This window comes from Mobula hypostoma, chromosome 25, assembly GCF_963921235.1.
Source record: "Mobula hypostoma chromosome 25, sMobHyp1.1, whole genome shotgun sequence".
NCBI classification, from domain to species: Eukaryota; Metazoa; Chordata; class Chondrichthyes; order Myliobatiformes; family Myliobatidae; genus Mobula; species Mobula hypostoma.
In genome coordinates, this window is record NC_086121.1 from 8,788,742 (window position 1) to 8,814,263 (window position 25,522).

The window sequence follows — 25,522 nt, forward strand, 5'->3', positions numbered from 1 at the left end:
TTAATCTTCCTATAGGGTTCGTCATTCATGATGTGGACGGTCGTGGTCTTTCCATGACCGTGATTGTTCTTAGCAAATTTTTCTACAGAAGTGGCTTGCCACTGCTGCCTTCTGGGCAGTGTCTTTACGTGATGGGTGACTCCAGCCATTATCAATACTCTTTAGAGATTGTCTGCCTGGCCTCAGTAGGTGCATAACCAGGACTTGTGATAGGCACCAGCTGCTCATACGACCATCCACCACCTGTTCACATGACCCTGATTGGGGGATTAAGCAGTCTACACCTTGCCCAATCCAGTAGGTTAGTAGAGAGAAGGAGTGCCTTGCACTTTCTTTGGTCAAGTATATCTCCACCCCACCACCCACTATAACAGGGTAACCAAAACTATACACAATACTTGAGGTGCAGAATTGTCTCATCCTGTAGAACTGCAACATAATGCTCAGTGCTTGTTCTCTTGCCCTGACTGATGAAGGTCAGCATATCAGATGCTGATCTTACCATGTCTTCCTGCAGTGCCACTTGGAATGAGTTATTGTTATACCCCCAGATCTCTCAGTTCCACAACAGTTCCCAGCATGCTACCAGTCACTGATTGTTTCCTACCCTGCTTTGACAGGACTGTGGTCTGTCATGATGGAATGGCAGAGCAGACTTGATGGCTGAATGGCCCAATTTTGTTCCTATGTCTTAAGGACTTCTCCAAAATGTAACACTTTGAACTTATCTGGATCGTAAGAGGTTTTTTTGCAGAATTGTGTTTCAAACATTCTAACTATTGTTTATTATTAAACGAGGACTTGATTAGAATAATAAAGCTTGTTGCTATGTGATAAATATAGATAGCTACATTAGTCTATGATTTGAGATCATATGGGAATTTGAATCAGTAAATGCAATGTGGGAGGAAATGGCTGTTACAGATGGCCTGGACCCTAATAGGATAACACTTGCAATTTAATCAGCTGAGTTAATTAACTGGCATGTATCAGTAAGAATCTGTGCAAAATAGGAAAATTTATAGTAACTGTAAAGTAATAAATATTTGTTCTTGGGTATTACAAACAAAATACCAAGCTTCTATTAGTGAAATGTTGCATTGTGATAACTAAATGATAATAAAGTTAATGTATGGGTCTACTTTCCATTATAAATGCATTCATTGTAGTATTAAGATACTAGCTCCAAATTACCAACTATGACTGTTTTATACAGTTGTTTCATTTTAAAGATATGCACCGATTCAAGTTTGCTTAACATAAAGATACTTTAGTTCAAGTGTCTTCCTTTTAAACAGCATGTCCCAAGTGGATGTGGACTCCGGAATTGAAAATATGGAAGTTGATGAGGGTGATCGTAGAGAAAAGAGAAGCCTGACTGATAAGGTACATTGTATTGGATTTTCCTAAGTAATTTAAAACATGATTGGTAAACCTTTGTAAACCAAAGATACCTGAAGATGATTGGTACATGAAGCTGGGACACAGATCAACTATGATCTCACCGAGTGACCGAACAAATTTGAGGGGCTGAATGACCACCTTCTGTTCCTTTAACCTTATTGTGGAGATCTGAAAGATCAGCTAATCAGTAATAACTGTTTTGCTTTTTAGGAACCGTCTTTAGCACCAGACGTATCAGAAGAGCAAGCACTTTCACTTATCTGTAAGATTTTCCGAGTCTCCTGGAAGGAACATGACAGGGATGTGATCTTCTTGCCTGGCCTGGCTGCAGAGTTTAAACAGAGTCCAAAAGAAGGTCAGAGCTAATGACAGTAATAGATGTTCTCAAAGTTGAGCCTTGTCGATCTTCAATGATTTGGAAAATTGTAAACATCCTTAATTAAAAGCTAAATAATTCCTGTTTTACTGGAACATTTACCATATCATCAACATTTCTTAGCATGTCCATAACTGGTCCCACCTCAAACGCAAGTGCTAAGTTAGAGTCCTAGTGAATGGTCTCGGCCCAAAACTGTCTACGGTTTTTCTTTTCATAGATGCTACGTGACTTGTTGAGCTCTTCCAGCATTTTGTATGTACTTAGAACCATAGAACATTACAGCACAGAAACAGGCCTTTTGGCCCTTCTTGGCTGTGCCGAGCCACTTTTCTGCCTAGTCCCACTGACCTGTACCTGGACCATATCCCTCCATACACCTCTCATCCATGTACCTGTCCAAGCTTTTCTTGCATGTTAAAAGTGAGCCCGCATTTACCACTTCATCTGGCAGCTCATTCCACACTCCCACCACTCTCTGTGTGAAGAAGCCCCTCCCTAATGTTCCCTTTAAACTTTTCCCCCTTCACCCTTAACCCATGTCCTCTGGTTTTTTTCTCCCCTAGCCTCAGTGGAAAAAACCTGCTTGCATTCACTCTATCTATACCCATCATAATTTTATATACCTCTGTCAAATCTCCCCTCATTCTTATATGCTCCAGGGAATAAAGTCCTAACCTATTCAACCTTTCTCTGTAACTCAGTTTCTCAAGTCCCGGCAACATCCTTGTAAACTTTCTCTGCACTTTTTCAACCCTATTAATATCCTTGCTGTAATTTGGTGACCAAAACTGTACACAATACTCCAAATTCGGCCTCACCAATGCCTTATACAACTTCACCATAACATTCCAACTCTTATACACAATACTTTGATTTATAAAGGCCAATGTACCAAAAGCTCTCTTTACGACCCTATCTACCTGTGATGCCACTTTTAGGGAATTTTGTATCTGTATTCCCAGATCCCTCTGTTCTACTGCACTCCTCAGTGCCCTACCATTTACCTTGTATGTTCTACCTTGGTTTGTCCTTCCAATGTGCAATACCTCACACTTGTCTGTATTAAATTCCATCTGGCATTTTTCAGCCCATTTTTCCAGCTGGTCCAAGTCCCTCTGCAAACTTTGAAAACCTTCCTCACTGTCTACTACACCTCCAATCTTTGTATCATCAGCAAATTTGCTGATCCAATTTACCACATTATCATCCAGATCATTGATATAGATGACAAATAACAATGGACCCAGCACTGATCCCTGTGGCACACCACTAGTCACAGGCCTCCACTCAGAAAAGCAATCCTCCACTACCACTCTCTGGCTTCTTCCATTGAGCCAATGTCTCATCCAATTTACTACTTCTCCATGTATACCTAGCGACTGAATCTTCCTAACTAACCTCCCATGCGGGACCTTGTCAAAGGCCTTACTGAAGTCCATGTAGACAACATCCACTGCCTTCCCTTCATCCACTTTCCTGGTAACCTCCTTGAAAAACTCTAATAGATTGGTTAAACATGACCTACCACGCACAAAGCCATGCTGACTCTCCCTAATAAGTCCCTGTCTATCCAAATACTTGTAGATACTTTCTCTCAATACTCCTTCCAATAATTTACCTACTACCGACGTCAAACTTACCGGCCTATAATTTCCTGGATTACTTTTAGAGCCTTTTTTAAATAACAGAACAACATGAGCTATCCTCCAATACTTTGGTACCTCACCCGTAGATACTGACATTTTAAATATATCTGCCAGGGCCCCTGCAATTTCAACACTAGTCTCCTTCAAGGTCCGAGGGAATACCCTGTCAGGTCCTGGGGATTTATCTACTCTGATTTGCCTCAAGATAGCAAGCACCTCCTCCTCCTCAATCTGTATAGGTTCCATGACCTCAGTACTTGTTTGTCTTATTTCCATTGACTCCATTAGTTACTAACTCTTCCTTCAGTTAGTCCTGACGAAGGGTCTCGGCCTGAAACGTCGATTGTACCTCTTCCTAGAGATGCCGCCTGGCCTGCTGCGTTCACCAGCAACTTTGATGTGTGTTGCTAAGATCTCCCCCAATTCTTTTGGTTCCATACATAGCTGACCACTCTTCAAGATCTTCAAGAGGACCAATTTTATCCCTTACTAACCTTTTGCTCTTAATATACCTGTAGAAGCTCTTTGGATTATCCTTCACCTTGACTGCCAAAGCAACCTCATGTTTTTTAGCCCCCCTGTTTTCTTTCTTAAGTACTTTTTTGCACTTTTTACACTCATTAGGCACCTTATATGCTCCCTGTTTCCTATACATGTCATACATCTCTCTCTTCTTTATCAGAGTTCCAATATCCCTTGAGAACCAAATTTCCTTATTCTTATTCACTTTGTCTTTAATCCTGACAGGAACATACAAACTCTGCACTCTCAAAATTTCTCCTTTGAAGATCTCCCACTTACCAATCACATCTTTGCCAGAGAACAACCTGTCCCAATCCACGCTTTTTAAATCCTTTCTCATTTCTTCAAATTTGGCCTTTTTCCAGTTTAGAACCTCAACCCGAGGACTAGATCTATCTTTATTCATGATCAAGTTGAAACTAATGGTGTTATGATCACTGGAACCAAAGTGTTCCCCTACACACACTTCCGTCACCTGTCCTAACTCGTTTCCTAATAGGAGATCTAATATTACATCCTCTCTAGTTTGTACCTCTATATATTGATTTAGAAAACTTTCCTGAACACATTTTACAAACTCTAACCCATCTAGACCTTTAACAGTATGGGAATCCCAATCAATAGGTGGAAAATTAAAATCCCCTACCATCACAACTTTATGTTTCCTGCAGTTGTCTGCTATCTCTCTGCAGGTTTGCGCCTCCAATTCTCGCTGACTATTGGGTGGTCTATACTACAACCCCATTAATGTGGTCATACCTTTCCTGTTTCTCAGCTCCACCCATATGGCCTCAATAGACAAGCCCTCTAATCTGTCCTGCCTGAGCACTGCTGTAACATTTTCCCTGACTAGCAATGCCACCACCCCCCCACCCTTCATTCCTCTGCCTTTATCACGTCTGAAACATCGGAACCCCAGAACATTAAGCTTGCTGCCCATTACACTGCTGGTGTTTATGGCAGCAACAAAGGTCCTTCATCTCTGTCTGTCCTTGGCCACACACACGTAGAAGGATTCTTTGCTGTTTCCGTAACAGTTTTGTTTGACCATTCAGGATTGTTGGCCCCTGAGCTGAATCCCTGAACTTGGAGGACCAGTGAACTACTTAGCCTGGCCTCTACTCTTTGAGCTGTTTGGCATGAGTGACCCTACCAAGAGTAAGAGCATTTGGCCCTGACTGCAGCCAACATAGCTCTCTTGGTCATTGAGGCACGCAAGCCTCCAAACCACGACAAGGATGTGATCTTCTTGGAGGATTTTCTATGTAATTCTCTGTCAATTTAGATAGCGATGTATGGATATTCAGAGTTCAGAATAAAAATGGACTTGCAGTCAAAAAAATTTAATGTCATCCATTTAGCATTTGCTTAGGGTTATGTTGGATAGATACCATTGAGTCAGCTAAGCTAAGCAAGTGCATTGTACAACATTTCAGAATGCTGGTGTTTTGAAATCAAGTTGAGTATTGTATGTTGGGGTAGTACAGTGGTTAGCATAACAGTAATACAGCTCCAATGACTAGAGTTCGATTCCTGCTGTTGTCTGTAATAAGTTTGTAAGTTTTCCTCATGACTGTGTTTCCTCCAAGGTGCTCCAGTTACCTCCCACATTTCAATAGTGGGAGTAAGGGTTAGAAAGCCGTGTGCATGCCATGTTGGCACCAGAAACATGGCGACATTTATAGCCTGACCCAGCACATCCTTGGACTGTGTTGGTTGTTGATGCAAGCAACGCATTTTACTATGTTTCAATGTACATCTGACAAATCAAATCATTAATCTTTATGAAGTATTTTTTGCTTCTAGTTTTTTCAGACTGGAAGGACTTAATTGGCCAGATTCTGATGGAGGTTATGATGCTGTCCACTCAGATGCCAGAAGACAACCCATTTGCCAGTTTGACTGCCACATCTCAGCCTATTGCAGCTGCTGCAAGATCACCTGACAGGAGCTTACCACTTAACCCTTTGTCAAGTCAAGGAACAAGTCCTATGTTTTGTAGTCCTGGTTCATTTGGTGCCAGTTCTTTATCAAGGTACATCTCAAAAGTCCTGAAATTTCCTTTTCTATTTATTGATTTTTACAATAAAAAAAAGTTGAAATATTTTGTAATTTAACTGGAACTATCCGCAATAGACAACACGGGGATAGACAAGATAACCATTTTCTTAATGGTATATTTAACTTTGAGGTTTCTACACTTAAGTACTTTTAATGTATTATAGTAAAACCATATATTCAAGTTGTTTGAAAAAGGCTTTTGAATTTTGATCTTTTGTTTTTCTTTTGGTTAAACTTAAAGATGATCCCTTTGACTCTTAAGACTTAGAAGCCATTTGGCTCATCTGTCTGATCAGCTATTCATTGTTGGTTTATTTTCCCTCTCAACCCCATTCTCCTGCCTTCTCCCCTTAACCTTTGATACCTTTATTAATCAAAAATCTGTCAACCTCATGCTTTATCTATTGACGTAAAGCGTGGAATAGGTCCTTACGGCCCTTCGAGCTACGCCACCCAGCAATTCCATGATTTAATCCATGGGACAATGACCAATTAACCTATCAGTTGGTATTTGGACTGTGGGAGGAAACCGGGGCATCCGGAAGGAACCCACGCGGTCACGGGGAGAATGTACAAACTCTTTGCAGGCAGCGGCCGGAAGTATACTCAGTGACTTGGCCTCCACAGCCGTCCGTGGCAAGAGATTCCTTTTCACCTCTGTTCTAAAAGGACTGGATTCTGAGGTTGTGCCCTGTGGTCCCAGACTCCCCCCTGTTGGAAGCACTTCGGCCTTTTTCATGTTTAGCATTTTGTCTTGTTTCTATAACTAACCTTTGTAATTCCAGATTTTTTTTTTAAAGTCAAGAATATGGCTGTTATGAACACTCTCCAAACTATCACTACTTTTATATTAGTGCACTCTGGTTTACTTGAAGATTTGTTTGTTTTTAGATTGTATAATGGCTAAGCATTCATGATTTGCTGTGACCATCCAGAATATTTATACCAGTTGAGTTTTAACAATTAGAATAAATTATATCCCTAGTAAATGTGTAGCGTAAATCTAAATGTCAAAGTTGCTGGTGAACACAGCAGGCCAGGCAGCATCTCTGGAAGAGGTACAGTCAACGTTTCGGGCCGAGACCCTTCGTCAGGACTAACTGAAAGAAGAGCTAGTAAGAGATTTGAAAGTGGGAGGGGGAGATCTGAAATGATAGGAGAAGACAGGAGGGGGAGGGATGGAGCCAGGAGCTGGACAGGTGATTGGTAAAAGGGATATGAGAGGATCATGGGACAGGAGGCCCAGGGAGAAGGAAAAGGGGGGGGGGACCCAGAGGATGGGCAAGGGGTATAGTCAGAGGGACAGAGGGAGAAAAAGGAGAGTGAGAGAAAGAATGTGTGTATATAAATAAATAACGGATGGGGTACGAGGGGGAGGTGGGGCATTAGCGGAAGTTTGAGAAGTCAATGTTCATGCCATCAGGTTGGAGGCTACCCAGATGGAATATAAGGTGTTGTTCCTCCAACCTGAGTGTGGCCTCATCCTTATAGTAGAGGAGGCCGTGGATAGACATGTCAGAATGGGAATGGGATGTGGAATTAAAATGTGTGGCCACTGGGAGATCCTGCTTTCTCTGGCGGACAGAGTCTAACTTCCGCTAATGCCCCACCCCCTCGTAACCCATCCGTTGCGTTCACCAGCAACTTTGATGTGTGTAGCTTGAATTTCCAGCATCTGCAGAATTCCTCATGTTTGCTTAAATCTAAATGTGTATGGTTTATCAATAGAGCTATGTAACCGAGTGAAGTTCAACTTGATTTATTTTTAGAATTAACTAAACTCTGCAACTCAGCACTCTTGCCTCCTTTATCAGATTCCTTTTTTCTCCAGTCCTTTGCCTTTTCCACCCATCACCTCCCACCTTCTTACTCTGGTGTTTTCCAGTCCTGAAGCAGGGTCTTTCTTAGAACATCGGCTGTTTGTTTATTTCCATGGATGCTGCCTGCCCTGCTGAGTTCCTCCACTAGTTTCTGTGCATTACTTTTGGGTGTCTGATTGATACTTTAGTCATGTCTTTCTTGAAATTGATTTTAAATCTAAACTATTCTCCCCAGCACAGCAGAAACAACACCAGGCGTTTGTTGAGGAAACATATTTATATGATGGATATGTATTTTGCTGTTGGTATTGGGAGGAGGAAATGTGAAAGCATCTGTGCCTTGGGTACTTTGATCATGTAAACTTTATTTTCTTAAACTTTGAAAAGCTATAATTGAAACATGGAAGAGTTTTGATGCTATGTTTTGTGAAATGCCATTTATTTGGCTAATTGTCATAAATGCTGGGGGTTGTGACTTGATGTCGTCCTGTATTATGCAACAGGTATGGTAAAAGAATCTATGACGTGGCCTGAAGTCTCAGTGATATTTTCTTGAAGGGTCTAAAGTGGATGAGAATGATCCTGGGATGTAAAGGTTAATGTACGCGGAGTTTTTGATCTCTCTGGGCCTGTACTCACTGGAGTTTAGGGGGGGGGTGGAATCTCGTTGAAAGCTATTGAATATTGAAAGGCCTAGACTGAGTGGATGTGGAAAGGATTTTCCTATAATGGAGGAGTCTAAAACCAGAGGGCACAGACTCAGAAGGATGTCCCATTAGAGCAGATGGGATGGAATTTCTTTGGCCAGAGGGTGGTAAATCTCTGGACTTCACCACAGACAGGGTGGCCACAAAAACAGTCAGCGGTGGAAGCTAATTGGGTATATTTTAAGCAGATTCTTGATTAGTAAGTGTCAAAGGTTATCGGGAGTAGACAGGAGAATGGGGTTGAGTCAGATAATAAATCAGCTGTGATGGAATGGCAGAGCAGACTCAATGGCCTAATTCTGCTCCCATGTCTTAGAGTCTATTAGGACTTTAAGGTGGAAGATGATACTTGAGTGGGGCTTGAAAGCATTCTTAAACTAAATTTGACAGCAGGCCATGCGGAAAATGGGTATGGTATGGGTAGAAGAGTAGAATTGAAGAAGTGTCTTGGGTAGAAGACACCAGAATTCCAGAACTTTGGGCTTTGGCAGCAAATGGTGGGAGAAAATGGCAGTGAAAAGGAAGAAAAGTAGTCAGGACCTAGCTTGCAAATATCTCCCACTGTGATGTTTAAAACCTGCCAGTTGGATATAAATCACATTTAAATTTGTGTGGTATATGCACAGCTTTAATTTGTTTTTTTAATAAACAATAATTGGATTTATTTTTCCATTTTGATCCAAAGATTACATGCCTGTGGCCAATTAGAGACTAATGCAATTTTTCCTGAGAATATTTTCCATTGTAATTGTAAAGTTATGTCTTTGCAATTTTAAAAAACTTTTTAAAAATCATGTTATTCAAATTTTAACCAAATTTCTGATTTTTTTTTGTCGGAAAAGATAATGTTCATTGAGGGAATGAGATGCATTTGATTCTTTGCTTATGATGTCTGCAAAATCCTTGTGTAAATTGGATCTAATTCAATTTCATTCGAAAGTTATTTTCTTTTTGTGGCTGCTGCCATCTCATATCAAGGACTGATTTGTTATTAGATGTTGATCATCTATTTTCTTCGGTATTGAGGTGCAGAGGGGTTTGCTGCAAGCAATTTGTATCAGTGACAATGATGTCCATTATTGGTGGAAGAAGCGTAAGATGTTCTATTTTGTGTGACTGCACATTTTGTGATCAGTCTTGATGAAATAGTTTTGTGACTTTTTTGATATTGTCAGAATGTTACAAAACCACTTGGAAATATAATTGAAATGATACTGTTCCTCTGTACAAATGCTGTTGGGTGTGAATTTGCAATTTTAGAATCACAGCCTTATTAATGTTTTACATGCTGTATCATTTTTTTCCATTCTTTCTAACTTCTGTCTTAATGTTCTAGTCTATATGGAACCAGCCCAAGTTTTCGATTCCTTTCAGCCAGCCAACACTCCACGACTACTGGCAGTGCCACCCAGCAGCCTAACTTTGCTAGTCATGTTTCATTGACTCCCAGTTCTCCATATCAACGCACCTTCGCTACTTGTCCATCCTCGACTCAAGCCTGCTCTTTGGGACAACCATCTTCCACAGTGAGCTGCCCTCCCCCATTCTCTACTTCTCCCAGGCTAAGAACTGTTGGTACCAATATACTGCCAGTCGCCTCTGTGTCTTCTAGCCCACAAACTGTGCCTAGTAGTCCTTCAGTCCAAATGAGTTCTCCAAGACAAAGATCTTCCATAATGGGTCCACCATTATTTCCAGTAACTTCTACAGTTTCTCGCTCCTCTCCATTGAACCAGCTACCTTCTAGGTATTGTGTTTAAAAAAAAAATTTTGGAGAAAAAAAATCTTGTGTTAAACTTTAAAATTACTTGGTAGAGGAACATTTATTCCAAAAATGCACATTCTTGCAGAAATTAAATATATTTGCTTTATTAGAATTTTAAAATTTTGATTCCTAGTAATGTTGACTTTATGGATTAAATACAAAACTTAAAATTCCAAGCAATTTGAATTTTTTTGTGTAAGATTTGCTATCTTTTGGATAAGAATAGCATTTGAAAATGCAACAAGCTCGAGAAGAAGCAGTGCAATTCTTCATTGCATTTTGTGAAAGTTAATGTTGGTATTGGATGATTTTGTACTACTTAAAATAAATTATTTTCACTGTTTGAGTACTATCAGTATGAAAGGACTAAATTAGACACAAATTTCATGACATATGCCAGTGATTTTAGACCTGCTTCTGATTCCGACAAGGTGAAAAACATATTTAAGGATTCAGAGTAACTCTGAGAAATGATTGACTGAAAGTAAGAGGCCCTATTTCAAGAAGTAATGTGGTGAGGTGTGAAGTGTGTGATGCCTGACGAAAGGATAGGATTAGTGCCAGGGAGATTTCAGTAAACATTTGCAGATTGGATGGCAAGTTTTTAAAAAAAAAAATTAAGAAACCTGTCAAGCTAAAATAGAAACCAGAAATTTTAAATTGAGGAATATAAAATGTGGAAGTATGGGGAATTTGCTTCATGCTGCATTTTATGTAAGTTGTTGCAAGCCATGGTAGAATAGATAATTGGACTGCGTGCTATTAAATACCAAAGCATTTCATCATTGTTCACTGAGGAAATTATCATCTGCCTTCCTAGTCAGCAATAGTCAAAAGCCTGGCTACTATTCTATGCTCCTGAAATAATGACTGGTGAAACTGGTGATTGCCTGCCAAGGATTCATTGGAAATCAGATTTATGTCTGGTGAAATGTACTACATGTTCTTAAAGGATTCTAAATATAAACCTAATTGATAGGGGAAACAAGCAGCTGGCTGAAGCAGAAAAATAATGAAAGCACCTGAAAAATCAACTACTAAGGAGGTTGCCATGGTTTTGAGGGTGGTGGGTCAACAAACGTTAATGTTAAACGTTAATAACATCTGCAATGTTATTTATATTCACCTGCCAAGAAAAGTTGAAGTAGTGGGTATCTAAACTGGTATTCAGGACTGGGAAGTTGATCAGAGGAGAGATTGAAGAGACTGGACAGTTTATGCAGAGAAAACAAATGAGACTGGGGTAATGTTTTCAATTTTTAAGAGGAGCTGTGAGGGTACACAAACAAAGGTATTTGCTGTGGATGTAAGTTTAGTGGAATGGATAAGATATAATCAGGTTTAACTTAAAATGGTTCTGAATGTGTAGGGAACATCCTCCTGAAGAGACAGTTGAGGGCAATTTATATTTATATTCGAAGTATTGGAAGAGAGTAAAACAAATAATGTACTCAGGTTGAAACAGTGATCAAAAGGGAACAGTATAGCTGGACAACAAGATTGGAGTGGATGGAGTGGGCTGAAAGACCTGTTTCTGTGCTGTATGATTCTGAGTAAATCAGCAGGAGAAAGGGAATGATTAGATGGTCATAATAAATATTAAGATGAGAGACTTAAATAATGGATTTTATTGGCAGAATTGATTCAAAAATTTATCTTTGAGTTTTCACTGTTCATACAGTTAAACTTAGAACTTGCACCTTAATTGATATATTGCTGACTGGTCATTCAAACTTGAAACAGTTACTTTAATACATTGCTGTTTTGGGTGGGATCTCTAATACTCTGAAAGGTATTTTAATTCCTTAATGGCATGTCAGCATTTGCCATGGTGCTGTCTTTGGCAAAATTCAGATTATTACTTCTTCTTCAGTTCTTGTATCCTTGTGCTTTGGCATTTACAAAAAAACAAGGACCCAATTCATCTGATTTGGTTAAGTGTGGTGACAATTTTGTAATGTCATCTAGGATGAAAGCTGATAGTTTACCTCACATCAGCATTCTATAGTACCTAAAAGGAACCTGAAATATGATTTCGAGTTGTTTGCATGTAACTTGGAATCTTTGTCACTCAGCTGCATTATAGTTGATATCAGCGAAAAGTTTAAAGGGGAATTTAAAATTGCTGAATATTAGTGTAAATGTGCTGGTCTTTAGTGTCGCAGGTGGGGAAAATGCAGTTATTTCCTATTGGGCAGCCGAAACCAGAATTTACTAAAACCTGGTTTCACTTTAAAATGGCCTACCTAGTTCCAAGACCTGACATGTAAAATTATTTTTAACACCTACTAGAATGTATTGAGCATTATATGGAAAAGCAGCATTTAAACTTTTGCATTTAATATTGATACTGAGCTCTATTTGAACTTCAGTGTGAACAGTTGAAGGGCTGAGCTCCATTTATAATACCCCAACCATTTATCTTGTGCATTGTGATTTATTTTGACATTTTAACAGTGGCTGTTGTAGGTTTCCTGAATGAACTTAACACTCATCTCTCTCAATCTTTGCTCTGGTAGTATATACACCAATCCCTTTTCTCTCCTCCTCTACGCCCTTTCTGATTTACCGGAGGACAGCAGTGATGATGATGCTGATGATGAGGAAGACGATGTTGATTTATCTAGTGTGCAGTTTGGTTCCAGGTATCCAATTTTCTGGGGCTGGCAATGTTTATTATAACAGCATGGGTTTATGCATTTGGAAGTGTAACTAACAATGTGATTTTCTTTTTGTACTGCAGTAGCTTTTAACTTGCTAGTCCTCTTCATATTCCTTCATTCACTTTATTCCATTTCCTGCTGTAGCAGCTCAACACTGTAGACCAGGAAATAAGTGAAGTTTAGAATGGCATAACCAAGTAACAGTAAAACTCTTTTAGCATGTTCATAACCTGCAAGCGACATGAAAGGAATTATTTATTGTAAGTTCCTAATGACTCATCTGTTGTCTTTTCTGAAGAAGTTAATTGCATGTTATCATATTGCAAGCTAAGGTACGCAATGTATTGCAAACTAATGATCTATCACTTTCAGTGCTCTACATTGGTTCTGTAATTTGTGTACTTCAAAAATAAAATGATGTTTCTCCCAGAGGGGAGTGTTACAGTACTGGTGACTCGGTTCTGCAAGCACAGATTTTCAGATTTATTTCTTGTCATTGGTTGATTTATTTGTAACAGGCTTAAGAAAGCTACTATTTTCTAAATTGAACACAAATAATTTTATAGGACAAATTAATTATAAGTATCATAATTTTCCAGAAGCCTAAAATCTAGGTGGTCTCAAGTTGAACTGAGGTGAGAAGGAATTTCTTCTTAAAACCATGGAATTTGTTCCTGTTGTAATTAAGGCAGAGATTGATAGGTTCTTGATTGGTAAGGAGCTAACGGCTACAGAGAGAAAGTGGAAGAATGCGGTGGAGAAAAGGGAGAAAAATGAACCTGATCGAATAGTAGAGCAAATTCATTGGGCTGAATGGCCCAATTCTACTCCTTAATGTCTTGCGAATCTTAGTTCGCATCCCTACATTGAGATATTTATAAAATTGGTAATTCAATATGCTGATGAGGCTTAGTTTAGTTGTTGTTTGGTTTAATATAAATTATTTTATTTTCTTGGTTGTAAATTAAGATTTCCCAATTTCAGTTGGGTACAATTTTTCCTATTAAGATGAGAAAACCCAATTTTGAGTTTTGAAGGTTAGCTGGTAACTTTTGGTGTGTGCTTGCAATGCAACTTAAATAGATCTTGTAGATGAATACATTTCCTGTTTCTTAGGTAGAAGGCAAAGTGGAGCTGGAACTTGGATTAATACAGGTGACAAGTGTTTCAATCAAGATGCCATCTAGTCTCATTCAGTATTTCTGGAAAAATGAGAGGATTGGTGGATGCAGTCTTTTTAATGCTGTCTCAATTTCCAAAATTTTGCGAACTTTAAACCAGATCTATTTCTCTCTAAGAACCTTGCATGTAACATGTTTGAGCCATTACTATATGTGAACGTGTAGTGCAAAATTCAGAGTAGATTTGTTATAGTTGATAACTTTGGACAATTCATTGTAGGTAGTGGTACTTTTGAGGATGGGTTACATTTTCTGCTAAACCTGAAGTACGTAGGATTTGTCCTTTCGGCTTTGTAACCAGAATTTGATTTAACACTCCAAACTTCTTCTGAGTATGTGTTCCATGTTGTTCTAAGCTGATAATTTGAATACATTTTGCAAAATAGTAATGCAAAAGCCAGTATTTGTGTTTCTGTTGCTCAAACAGTTGTTCCACTTGAGTTTACCAAACCCTTGTGCGATTGCTGTGTGCGCACAGATAGCATGCATTTAAAAAGTTGAGTCTTCATGATAATTGTGTGTTATCTATCTTGATTTCTGTAAGACTGCTGTCAAAATAACAGTTTGGATTGCCTGACTGTCACTGTACAATTGCATTTCTTTCAAACAGCAATTTGACTGGTTATGCAGTAGTTTTTAATGTGATCTAGAGTGTTCAATGTATCTTTTTTTCAAAAAAAAAGGTTTTCTTCTGTTTTTTTTTCCTACTCCCCTCTTCTCAACATGACAACAGCTTTTGTATGTGTTCTCCTATATAGGGTTGTTGGAAACCTGGCCAAGGGTGGTTGTTGCTGTCTTCAAAGGACCTCTATGAGAAAATATACCTTTTTGCTAGCAGGCTTCAGTCTGTTCAACTTTAGTTACCGTTTTTTTGGAAAGGGAGCATCTGATTAGCATCTCATTAGATTTTTTTCTCTCTCCTCTCTCTGTTCAGAACTGGGTTCTGGGCTATAATGCTAGGTGTTTTGGTAATGGTGTACATGTTGCTTTTAATTTGGATTTCTTCATGAGTCCCGTATTCAAATGCTATGGATAATTCTAGATTGAATATAATTGCTTCAGTGTATCTGCACTGTTTGCAAAGCATGGAGTGCTCTCACTGGCCAATACCATTGAGCAAACTACTTAGAGATATAAATTTTCACTTATTCCTTTTCAGTGTGGGTACAGCTGGAACTTGTTCAGAGTCTGGCAGTGACCGTTTCACAATTGAAGCGTGTAAGGAGACGGAAATGTTGAACTACCTCATCGAGTGCTTTGACAGAGTTGGAATAGAAGAACGGAAAGCTCCAAAGGTATATTACTAAATAAAACGTTTCCTTAAATCACTCTTGGTAAAAATCACCCATCAATCTCTCTGCGAACTCGGCATTTGAGCCATAAAACAAGTTGACACCATTTGCTTTTCATTGCTGGTCATATTTAGAGGTGCCATTATATGAGGCTTCAGGTTAATTTAATCAGAATTTCTTTCAGTTGTCCTCTAATGCTGGCAGAGGAAAGAATTTGGATCAAGTGAAATCAATAAAGCTGCAACATCCATAGTGATCTGATTCTTTTGACATGCTAATGTGATTGCTGGAAACCTCTAAATATATTTGGTTGGGAGGGAAGAGAGAAAGTGAACACGTGGACTATCTGATGGCAGAAATTTTAAGAGGACTTGAAGCCTTTTAAATTCACTCTTAAAATAAAAACATGCCATTTAGATCAGAAGTAGATTCATTATCACTGAGATGAGAAAATCTGAAGATGCTGTAAATCCAAGCAACATACACAAAATGCTGGAGGACCTCAGCAGGCCAGGCAGCACCTATGGCAAAGATTAGTTGATGTTTCTGGCCGAGACCCTTCGTGCCCTGATGAAGGGTCTTGTCCCAAAACATCGACTGTTTACTCTTTTCCATAGATGCTGCCTAGCCTGCTGAGTTCCTCCAGCATTTTACGTGTTACTTTCATTATCACTAATATATGTCATGAAATTTGTTTTGTGGCAGCGGTACAGTGCAATACATAATGTACCATAAATCGTAGATTTTAAAAAATTAAATAATAAGTGCAAAAAAAGAGCCAAAATAGTGGTGTTCATGGGATCACTGTCCATTAAGAAATGTGATGGCAGAGGGTAAGGAGCTGTTCCTAAAGTGTGTGTGTGTGTGTGTTCAGGCTCTTGTACCACCTCTCTTTTAAAAGTATTTTTTACAATCTGCAACTTTAAATAACAAAGCATGGTCTCCCAAGTGGCTGCTGTGCTGATGATTAATTGACATTTAAAAGCTCTTCAAATCACTTGTGGCTGTCTTTTAGTTGCCTCTTTATCAGCTACCTTCAAAGGAGGTAGTTGATTGTTAGGCTTATTTAAATACATTGTGGGATAAAAGCCAGAATGTAGATCCAGCCACATTTAGGAATTGGAATGCAGGTACTTGCAGATAGTTGAGAATGGCCAAGAGCAATATTGCATGTCATTAATTGTAAGTATTTGTATGACCTGTGCCAAATTCATTGCAGGTTTTCACATGTGGCAAATAATTTCTAAAGAGTAGTTTAAGTTATATTTGTCTGCCCAGATTAATTATACTTAAACATGACAGTGATACTTGAAAAGTAACACGTACAAAATTGCTGGAGGAACTCAGTAGGTCAGGCCGCCTCTATGGAAAGGAATAAACAGCCAGTGTTTCAGGCTGAGACCCATATTTGCAAGGCTTTTCAATGAACCCCTGATGGCAGCTGATATTTGAAGCATGGAACACGAAGTGACTTCAAAGAGTAACGGCTAACTAAAAATACATTTCACTTCAGTAAACATGTTGACTGCATCCAGTTTAATGTCACTTGATTTTGGTTAATTGCACAACCTAAAGTGTAGTAGGTAGCATACTCGCTAATTTTTATCCAGTATTCAAAAATAAACTACCAGTCCTGCCACAGCACTGACACACTGCTGAGAATTAGTTACCATGTATATGCTCTTGTGGAATAAATGAATTAAACAGCAAAATATGAATTAACAAATTGTTTTTCAGTGATTTTCTGTAAGAAGGGGTATTTAACATTTGAAAGTGGAATCTTCTTATCTATAGTGCACTACCTTTTGAAATTGTTGCACTTGAATGAGTGATTGCAGAATGTTTAGATGTAACCAGACATTTCTAAAATGTTTTCAGATGTGCAATCAACCATCTGTGAGTCAGCTGCTCAGCAATATCCGATCCCAGTGTATTTCCCATACTGCTCTTGTGCTGCAGGGAGCCCTCACACAGCCAAGGTTCGTTTCTTGATCAATTTATAAAAGCACCTTCTGTTTTATTTCATCGTCGTCAGGTGCCGTGTCGTATGATGTGAGTGATAATGGTCTTTATGACCATGATTGTTCTTGGCAAACTTTTCTACAGAAGTGGTTTGCCATTGCCTTCTGGGCAGTGTCTTTACAACATGGGGTGACCCCAGTCATTATCAATATTCTTCAGAGGTTGTCTGCCTGGACGTCAGTGTTTGCATAACCAGGAGATGTGATATGCACTAGCTGCTCATACGACCATCACCACCTGCTCCCATGGCCTCATGTGACCCTGATCTGGGGTGGGGATGCTAAGCAGGTGCTACACCTTGCCCATAGGTGACCTGAAGGCTAGTGGGGGGAAGGAGCACCTTACAGTTCCTTTAGTAGAGACATATCACCACTCCACCACCGTGGTTTTTTATTTGCCTTGGTGAATTAAACCAAGTGACTGTGTGTGTGTGTGGAATTCTTGGCAATCTGAGAAACACAATTCACAGGATTGTATAATTATGTATTTGGACAAGTAACTTGAATTGGTAACACAAGTTCAAATCCTATTGTGACTGGAATTTAAATTAATGGAGGTGAGTAGGAACACAATCTCGTACTGGCCATGATATTACTGAATTACGTAAAGGCAGGTTAGTGAGTTACACACACAAATTGCTGGAGGAACTCAGCAGGTCGAAGTAGAGTTTATCATATACACAAGTAAATGGATGCACAGGTGCAATGAAACACAACTGCAGCAGCATTACAGACCCACTGCATTAGAGGTACAACATTCACAAGAAAAACATAAATGTATATAAAATTATGCAAAATTAAATCACAATTGGGACACGAAGTTGTAATGCAAAGTGGTCTTAGTGTTGTTATACTGAGGTAATAATTAGATGGTGTTGATTGGCTCAAGAAATGAGTGGACGATGGGAGGTAGCAGTTGTTTCACCTGGTGGTTTGGAACTTCAGGCTTCTGTACCTTCTGTATGAAGGTGACATTGCCCAGATAGTTGGGATCTGTGATTGATGTTGCCTTGAGGTAGTGCCTCATAGATACTTTTGATGGTGGGGAGGAATGTGCTGGACTGATCCACAGCTTTACTTCAGCTTGCCTTCCTTTGTACTCAAGTTGCTGTAACAAGCCACAATGCAACCAACCAAGTTCGAGTTTAATTGTCATTCAACTGTACATGAATACTCATGAATACAGCCAAATAAAACAGTGTTACTTTGGGGCTAAGGTGCAAAGCACAGTACCAACAGTCACACACAGCACAAGACACATATAAGATGTAAGTAAAGTACAGTCACACAAAAAAAAGTCCAAGACCTTGAGTCCATGAATGTTGGAGAAATCTGCAGTCAGGCTACTTTCAACATTATGCCTGTAGAAATTTGTTAGTGTTTGGTGTGCAAGACCACCTTAACCTTCTAAAAGATGCTGTTGTGGCTTTCTTGTGATTGCATCTATGTGCTGGGCCCACGGTGGGTCATCTAGTATGTGAACATCAAGAACCTTAAAGCTGCTGGTGCACCAATACACACTGATGTGTGTTTGACCTCTGCCCTACTAAAGTTAAGGATTAGTTTCTTAGTTTTACTGATGAGTGATAGGTTGATGGTGTGGCATCACTCAGGCAAGTGCACTATCTATACAACGCCAGTGGTGGTGTTGGTGAATTTGTATATGGCATTAGAGCTATGCTTAGCCACACTGTCATGTATAGAGAATTGAGTAGGCACTAAGTACACTCTTGAGGTGCAACTGTGTTGAACAAGGAGATGTTACCAGTAAAACCCAGGAGTAGTTTGAGGCAGATGTTAAATGCTGGCCTTTAGCAAATTTTCAGGAAGAAACTTTTAAAATCATCCCAGTATATCTATTAACTTAATTCTTACTTTGAGCCTTGGCTGGATTTGTTTTTCTCATAGCGGGGGGGGGGGGGTGTTCAAATTCCATTCTCATATCTAGTGGATAATACTAATCTGAGATTTGGAAATGTCATGTAGATTCAGTGGCCACTTTATTAGGTACACCTGTCCACCTCATTAATGCAAATATCTGATCAGCCAATCATGTGGCAGCAACTCCATGTATAAACACATGCAAAGATGGTCAAGAGATTCAATTGTTGTTCAGACCAAACATCAGAATGGGAAAGGAATATGATCTAAGTGACTTTGACCGTGGAAGGATTGTTGCTGCTTGACAGGGTGGTTTGCGTATCTCAGAAACTGCTGATCTCCTGGGATTTTCACACACAACAGTCTCTATTGTTTTCAGAGAATGTTTAAAAAAAACAAAAAAAAAAATCTCCAATGAACAGCGGTTCTGTGGGCAAAAATGCCTTGTTAATGAGAGAGGTCAGAGGAGAATGGCCAGACTGGTTCAATGTGACAGGAAAGACATGAAAGACATTTCCTCAAATGACCATGTGTTACAACAATGATGTGCTGAAAAGCATCTCTGAACACACAACAGGCTGCCTGGTTCTTGAGACTGCTTTGCCCTTCAGTAATATGGCAGAGGTTCATGTCTTCTGTGCCAGTTCCACATAGCCCTCAATTCCTTGAGCTTAAAAGAAAATTATCAATGTCTCCTTCAAATGCCTCCTGTGATCTAGTCTCTATCACCCTCTCAGAGCATCAAGCTAGCAATTTGGCCTTGTAAAAAAAAACAGACAAAAATGCTAAAGAAACTGCAAGGTTGTCTCTTGATGTGCAACGAGGCATGGAAAGGAACAACAACTAGTCATTCATAGTAGGGCAACTTTTGCATCCCATAATTCAATTCTGGACTGCACTGAATGTTAGCATATCCTTAAATAATGATTTCCAAATAATTCACTGTATTCCAGCTGCTTCACTAATTTCCAATACAAATGTAACCATACTTTTCCCGTTTTAAACTCCAACCCCGAAGCAATAGAAGTTACTAAGGCCACGATCAGCTGTGAGGCCAAGTCACTGAGTATGTTAAAAGTGGAGGTTGACAAGTCCCTGATTAGTCAGGGCATCAAAGATTAGTGGGAGAAGGGAGAATGTGGTTGAGAGTGTTAATAAATCATCCGTGATTGAATGACAGTAGACTCATTGGGGAAAAATGGCCTAATTCTGCTCCTATGTTTTATGGTATTAAGGTCTCTCAGAGCAATTTACCTTTGAAGGGTAGGATTGGTGATTAGTAGATAGGAAATGATATATAAATGTAACACAGAATAGCAAATAATTGAGTTTCTTTTATTTACAATTGAGGTTATAAAATAGTTTTTATGCTAATGGAATAATAACATTTTCTTGCATCTTACTATCATTAGTGTTTTAATAGTGCTGGTAGTCTGGAACAAAGCCAGTGACTAATTCTTGATGTAAGTAAACCTTAATGGCTCTCTAAACATTGCTATGTAACTACCTCGCATTTTAGTAAAGCAGGTCTTACTCATGGAGTTATTACAAAAGTTAATGAGGGGAAACATGGATATTATCGGAGAGCACTTGGTAGGCACACCCCTTACCGAGCATTCACTCATACAAAGACATTGCCTTGTCATTCTGCTGTCATTGCAGTGAGTGTGCGCACTTCATTGTCTTCCCGCTGTAATCACATAATTAACCCAGTTTTCCCTCCGCATTGCTACATACATTCTGAATCACACACCAAAATTTCGATTCGTTCTAAACTGAGCTGATGGGCTCAGGTTGGCTTCATGGTGTCTTTCCCATCATACACAGCAGAATATTCTATTTCTTTAGTAATAGAAATGTGTATGTAGTGTTTGGATACTGTATTTAAGGTAGATACTTCTAATTATTTTGTAATATTGTAATTACGTTGTGGGGTGCATCATATTCTAATTCATGTGTAGTCTTGTGTTAGCTTTGTTGGTAATTAAAGATGACATGTCCTACTGCCTAAAAAAGAGCTCTTCTCCCTCAGTAAGGGAGAGCGATAGGAGCTGTGAAGAGTTCACACTGGACAAGAATTAAGTATGGAGCTATTATGTTTACTTGTAGATATCATTTTGTAAATATTGATATTTCTCTTTTCACTATTTTCACCAATTTTTGTAAGTTTTGATTTTTGATACACTTAATAAACACCCTTGCACTAAAGTGCTAAGTGACTTCAGCCACTTTTTCTTTGGTCATAGCCCATGTATCTAACACATGGATATTTTTTTCCCCACAGATCCTTGTTACAGCAGTCATTGCTAGTGCCCTATATGTTGTGCCGGAATCTTCCTTATGGATTCATTCAAGAGCTGGTTAGAATGACTCATCAGGACCAAGAGGTCTTCAAACAGGTGAGCTGAAGTTATGCTTGGGTTCATAGATTCCTACCTTCCTTCATTTTTGTCTCTTGATCAGAATGCTGAGGTTCAACTTTGTTCAGTGACTGATACAAGCCTTGTCCACATCCTTTCCTGGGCAGTACTGACCGCATGCTTTTAAGTGAGGCCTTAAACTAAGGCTTATTCTTGGATGAATGCAATAGATGCTGTGATATTATGTAAGAAGAGCATCGAGGAGACAAGTCACAAGATAACAGTCATATGTGTAGTGGTTAGTGTGACATTGTTACAGCTCAGAGCATCGGAGTTCAGAGTTCAATTCCGGTGCCATCTCTAAATTCTCTGTAACCGTGTGGGTTGCTTCCCACAATCCAATGATGTAAGAGTTAGTAGGTTAATTGATCATTGTAAATTGACCTGTGATTGGATAGGTTGCTGGGCAGGCCACGCAGCTCGTTGGATCAGAAGGGCCAGTTCCACGCTGTATCACTATGTAAATAATAAATAGAAACTACAGCTCAGGATCAGGCCCTTTGGCCCACGATGTCTGAGCCAACCTCGATGTCCATGCAAACTAATCCCATCGCTTAAACATAATCCATATCTCTCCATTCCCTTCATATTAATGTTGCAGTTAAAACTAGATACACCGTGACATATGGGTATCTATATTTAAAAATGCTTTGCATAATTAATGCATTTTTGTGGTTTCTGGTGTACTCTTAAAAACTTTCCTTCCTTTGACTTATTTGTTTCCTCTGAGAATGTTGATGCTAGAATGCCAACTACTCTTGATAAACCTGTTTATACCAACAAATTAAATTATCCAGCAGTTTCAATTAAGCAACCCAAGCATAACAAATGGAGATTGTGGAGCATCTCATCCACAGTTGATTTCATTTAAATAATTGAATTGACAAGATTTAAGTTCCACTTTCCACCCTAACAATTTAAATTGCAGGATTATTGCAGTCCTCTTTGTGTTTGTTCTGAATTTTAATTTGCCTTTTTACAGTGCTTTACATCAGAACTTTTGGTGCAAATTTTTTAATTTCTAAATTTGATTTTTAAAAAACCTTGCCCTTTAGAGGTTAACAGCTAATTCACCTAGACTGGAAAGTGAAGGAGATTCTTTTATGACATTGGGAGGTAATGGGAGCAGTGGTGAGAAGGGGAAATAATGGATTGATAGTGTGTTGGTTTATACAAAGATATATTCTTGAATGCTTATAATTTTGGATTGCTTATGGAAATGCCCTTTGGGATATTGGGAAAAGTTGGGAATGGCACACAAATTTCATGGAACATTGAACAGTACAGCACTGGAGAGGCACTTTGCCCGCAATGTATATTATGGGCATGGTGTCAAATTAAACGAATCCCTTCTGCCTACATGTGGTCCATATCTCTTCATTCCCTGCATATTTAAAGGCTGCTTCAATGCCAGTATCATATTTGCTACTGTCACCTCTGGCAGTATGTTGGAGGTGCCTACCATACTATGTATTTTTAAAAAAAACCTTGCCCTGAACATCTCATTTAAACTTCCCCCTCTTCCCTTTAAAGATGTACTCTCTAGTATGTGACATTTTTACTCTGGGAGCAGGATTCTGGATGTCCACCCTATCTGTGCCTCCAATAACGTTATAGCCTTCGATCATACTTCGCCTCAGCCTCTACTTCAGAGAAAGCAACCCAAGTTTATCTAAAGCATACCAATACCTTCTAATCCAGGCAGCATCCTGGTAAACCTCTTTTACACCCCCTCTAAAGCCTTTATGCCCTTGTATTGAGGCGGCCAGAGCTGCACACAGGCACTCTGAGTACTCTCTAACCAGAGATTTATACACCTATGACATGACTTCCTGACTCTTGTACTCTGCACCTACTGAAGAAGGCAACCACGTTCTTTACCACTTTTTATCTACTTGTGTTGGCACTTTCCGGACAAATAGATAGCAGAAGTAGCAAGACAAATACTTCAGATATTATCAGGACAATAAAAATCTATTTTGTGCAACCACATCCTCACTGCATTATCAAGTTTTCATCTGTATTTTTCATTGTTATTGGATGATCTTCTGCCATGAAATTTGACATGGTGAATTTGGGTAATAGAGTAGTGATTTACTGTTGAGCTTGATATTTTCACCTTCTATTCAACAGATCTTTATTCCAATTATACAAGGGCTGGCATCAGCAGTGAAAGAATGCTCTTTGGATGGTGATAACTTCAAGTACCCACTTGCGGTGAGATGGGTTGGTGGGTTGGGTAGACTAAAATTTAGTGCCACTTTGAGTCCATATAATTCACATGAATTAAGACGTTGCTGATCGTGACTCGCAGCAGATTAGAACATGCATCACTTACAAATGCCGTCGTTCTGCTTGATCTGTTTTGACTTCTGTTATCCTGGGATACAAACAATCCAGATTCAACAGAACTCAGAATTCTTGTGCAGATGTTCTTATTCTTGTGTGCATTTATTTAGCATCTTTGCAAAACTAAGTAAAAATGTGCACATTCAAATCTCATCTGTAAAGTCTTGTAAACAAAGCTTTTTTTTTGTTGGTGCTTTAGTTTCTATTGTCTAAAGAAATTTCTGAGATCTGATTGTGTAAATGCAAGTTATCATAGTTTCTTGTCAAGAGGCATTTGTTTTTACTATTGATCTTGTTCCAGTGTCATCATCTGCTTTAACTTTCTTCTTTGTTCTGAGATCATGATAGCCTTCAGTTAACTGTGATCTCTTGGGCAGAAACATTTAAATTTAAGAGTTTTATCCCTGAGTTGTCGGCTTCTCATGCTGCAGGGGTGTGGTGCAGATGGCTGGTTTATTGATAAAGAGTTCAAGATTGGAAAAGGTTTCAAAATTTAAGATAGTTTTATGTCCTTTGGGAAAGAAATTCGTGATATGTTGAACTTTCTGGCTGAAAGGAGGACTTGGATGCCGTAAATTTATTGTTTAAGCTATGTTGTAGGTATATTCAGTAATTTTTTTTTTAAAAACAAAACTAGCCCAAAATTGGAAATTTGAATTAAAATAAATTTGATTATTTTAATTAATTAAATCAGTCTTTCAAAGCTTGTTTCTGTCAGTTCTGTTCTTAATAATCACCTAAGACTCCTTTTCTTTTAGGCACTGCAAGAATTGTGTGAAATTAAATTTGGGAAAACTCATCCTGTGTGTACTTTGGTAAGTTTTTACTGAATCTGAATTGTAGCTTATTCCACCAAATGTTTCGAAGATGGTGGTTAATTTAAGAGAAATTTAATTAAATTGCAATCCAATAAAGAACATGATGGAGTTGGGGGGTGGGGGGGGGAATAGTGTAGTTCATATTATGAAATGAACACAATTTCTAAGCATTGAACTTAAATCTTACTTTACTAATCACACTGAATAGTTTGGTTAGAGTATCACATGTATAGCTGATCCTTGTGACCAGAAATCCATAGGTTTGATCTGTGATCAGTACTGAATTAGTTGGTCAGTTTTAGGATTCTATTGTTGGTCTTGGTAACTTTAAACTGGAACAGGAAGATCTAAACAGTTGATAATTTAATAACTGCTTGAAGCAGCGAAGATTTACATTTTGATTTTTATTTAGTGAGACTTGCGAGAATGTGCCACAGTCAGATTCTGCCAGGACCTGCATGGTAAATGATTATTTGAAGATATTATTTGTGGTTAGTGTCAGTGAGTCCCATGTCAAAGAATTAATACTCTGGAAAAAGATCCAAGGTGCAATATTGAGAGAGGGAAAGACCTCATTTGCCAAGAGAAAATAC

At 38.9% G+C, this 25,522-nt stretch overlaps 1 protein-coding gene across 2 annotated transcripts in view; it reads left to right on the plus strand.

Annotated features, from left to right (window-relative positions):
• The window catches only part of ube4b (ubiquitination factor E4B, UFD2 homolog (S. cerevisiae)), an 89,559-nt gene that overhangs the window by 28,284 nt on the left and 35,753 nt on the right, over window positions 1-25,522 (plus strand). The window contains exons 4-13 of one of the 2 annotated variants that reach the window (XM_063033317.1): window positions 1,299-1,386; window positions 1,615-1,759; window positions 5,758-5,986; window positions 9,876-10,286; window positions 12,824-12,949; window positions 15,308-15,443; window positions 17,319-17,419; window positions 21,627-21,741; window positions 23,896-23,979; window positions 24,870-24,926. In XM_063033317.1, the coding sequence (XP_062889387.1) occupies window positions 1,299-1,386; window positions 1,615-1,759; window positions 5,758-5,986; window positions 9,876-10,286; window positions 12,824-12,949; window positions 15,308-15,443; window positions 17,319-17,419; window positions 21,627-21,741; window positions 23,896-23,979; window positions 24,870-24,926 (1,492 nt within the window). The remainder of the gene's footprint in view (window positions 1-1,298; window positions 1,387-1,614; window positions 1,760-5,757; window positions 5,987-9,875; window positions 10,287-12,823; window positions 12,950-15,307; window positions 15,444-17,318; window positions 17,420-21,626; window positions 21,742-23,895; window positions 23,980-24,869; window positions 24,927-25,522) is intronic. The other variant, XM_063033318.1, reaches the window with a different exon arrangement.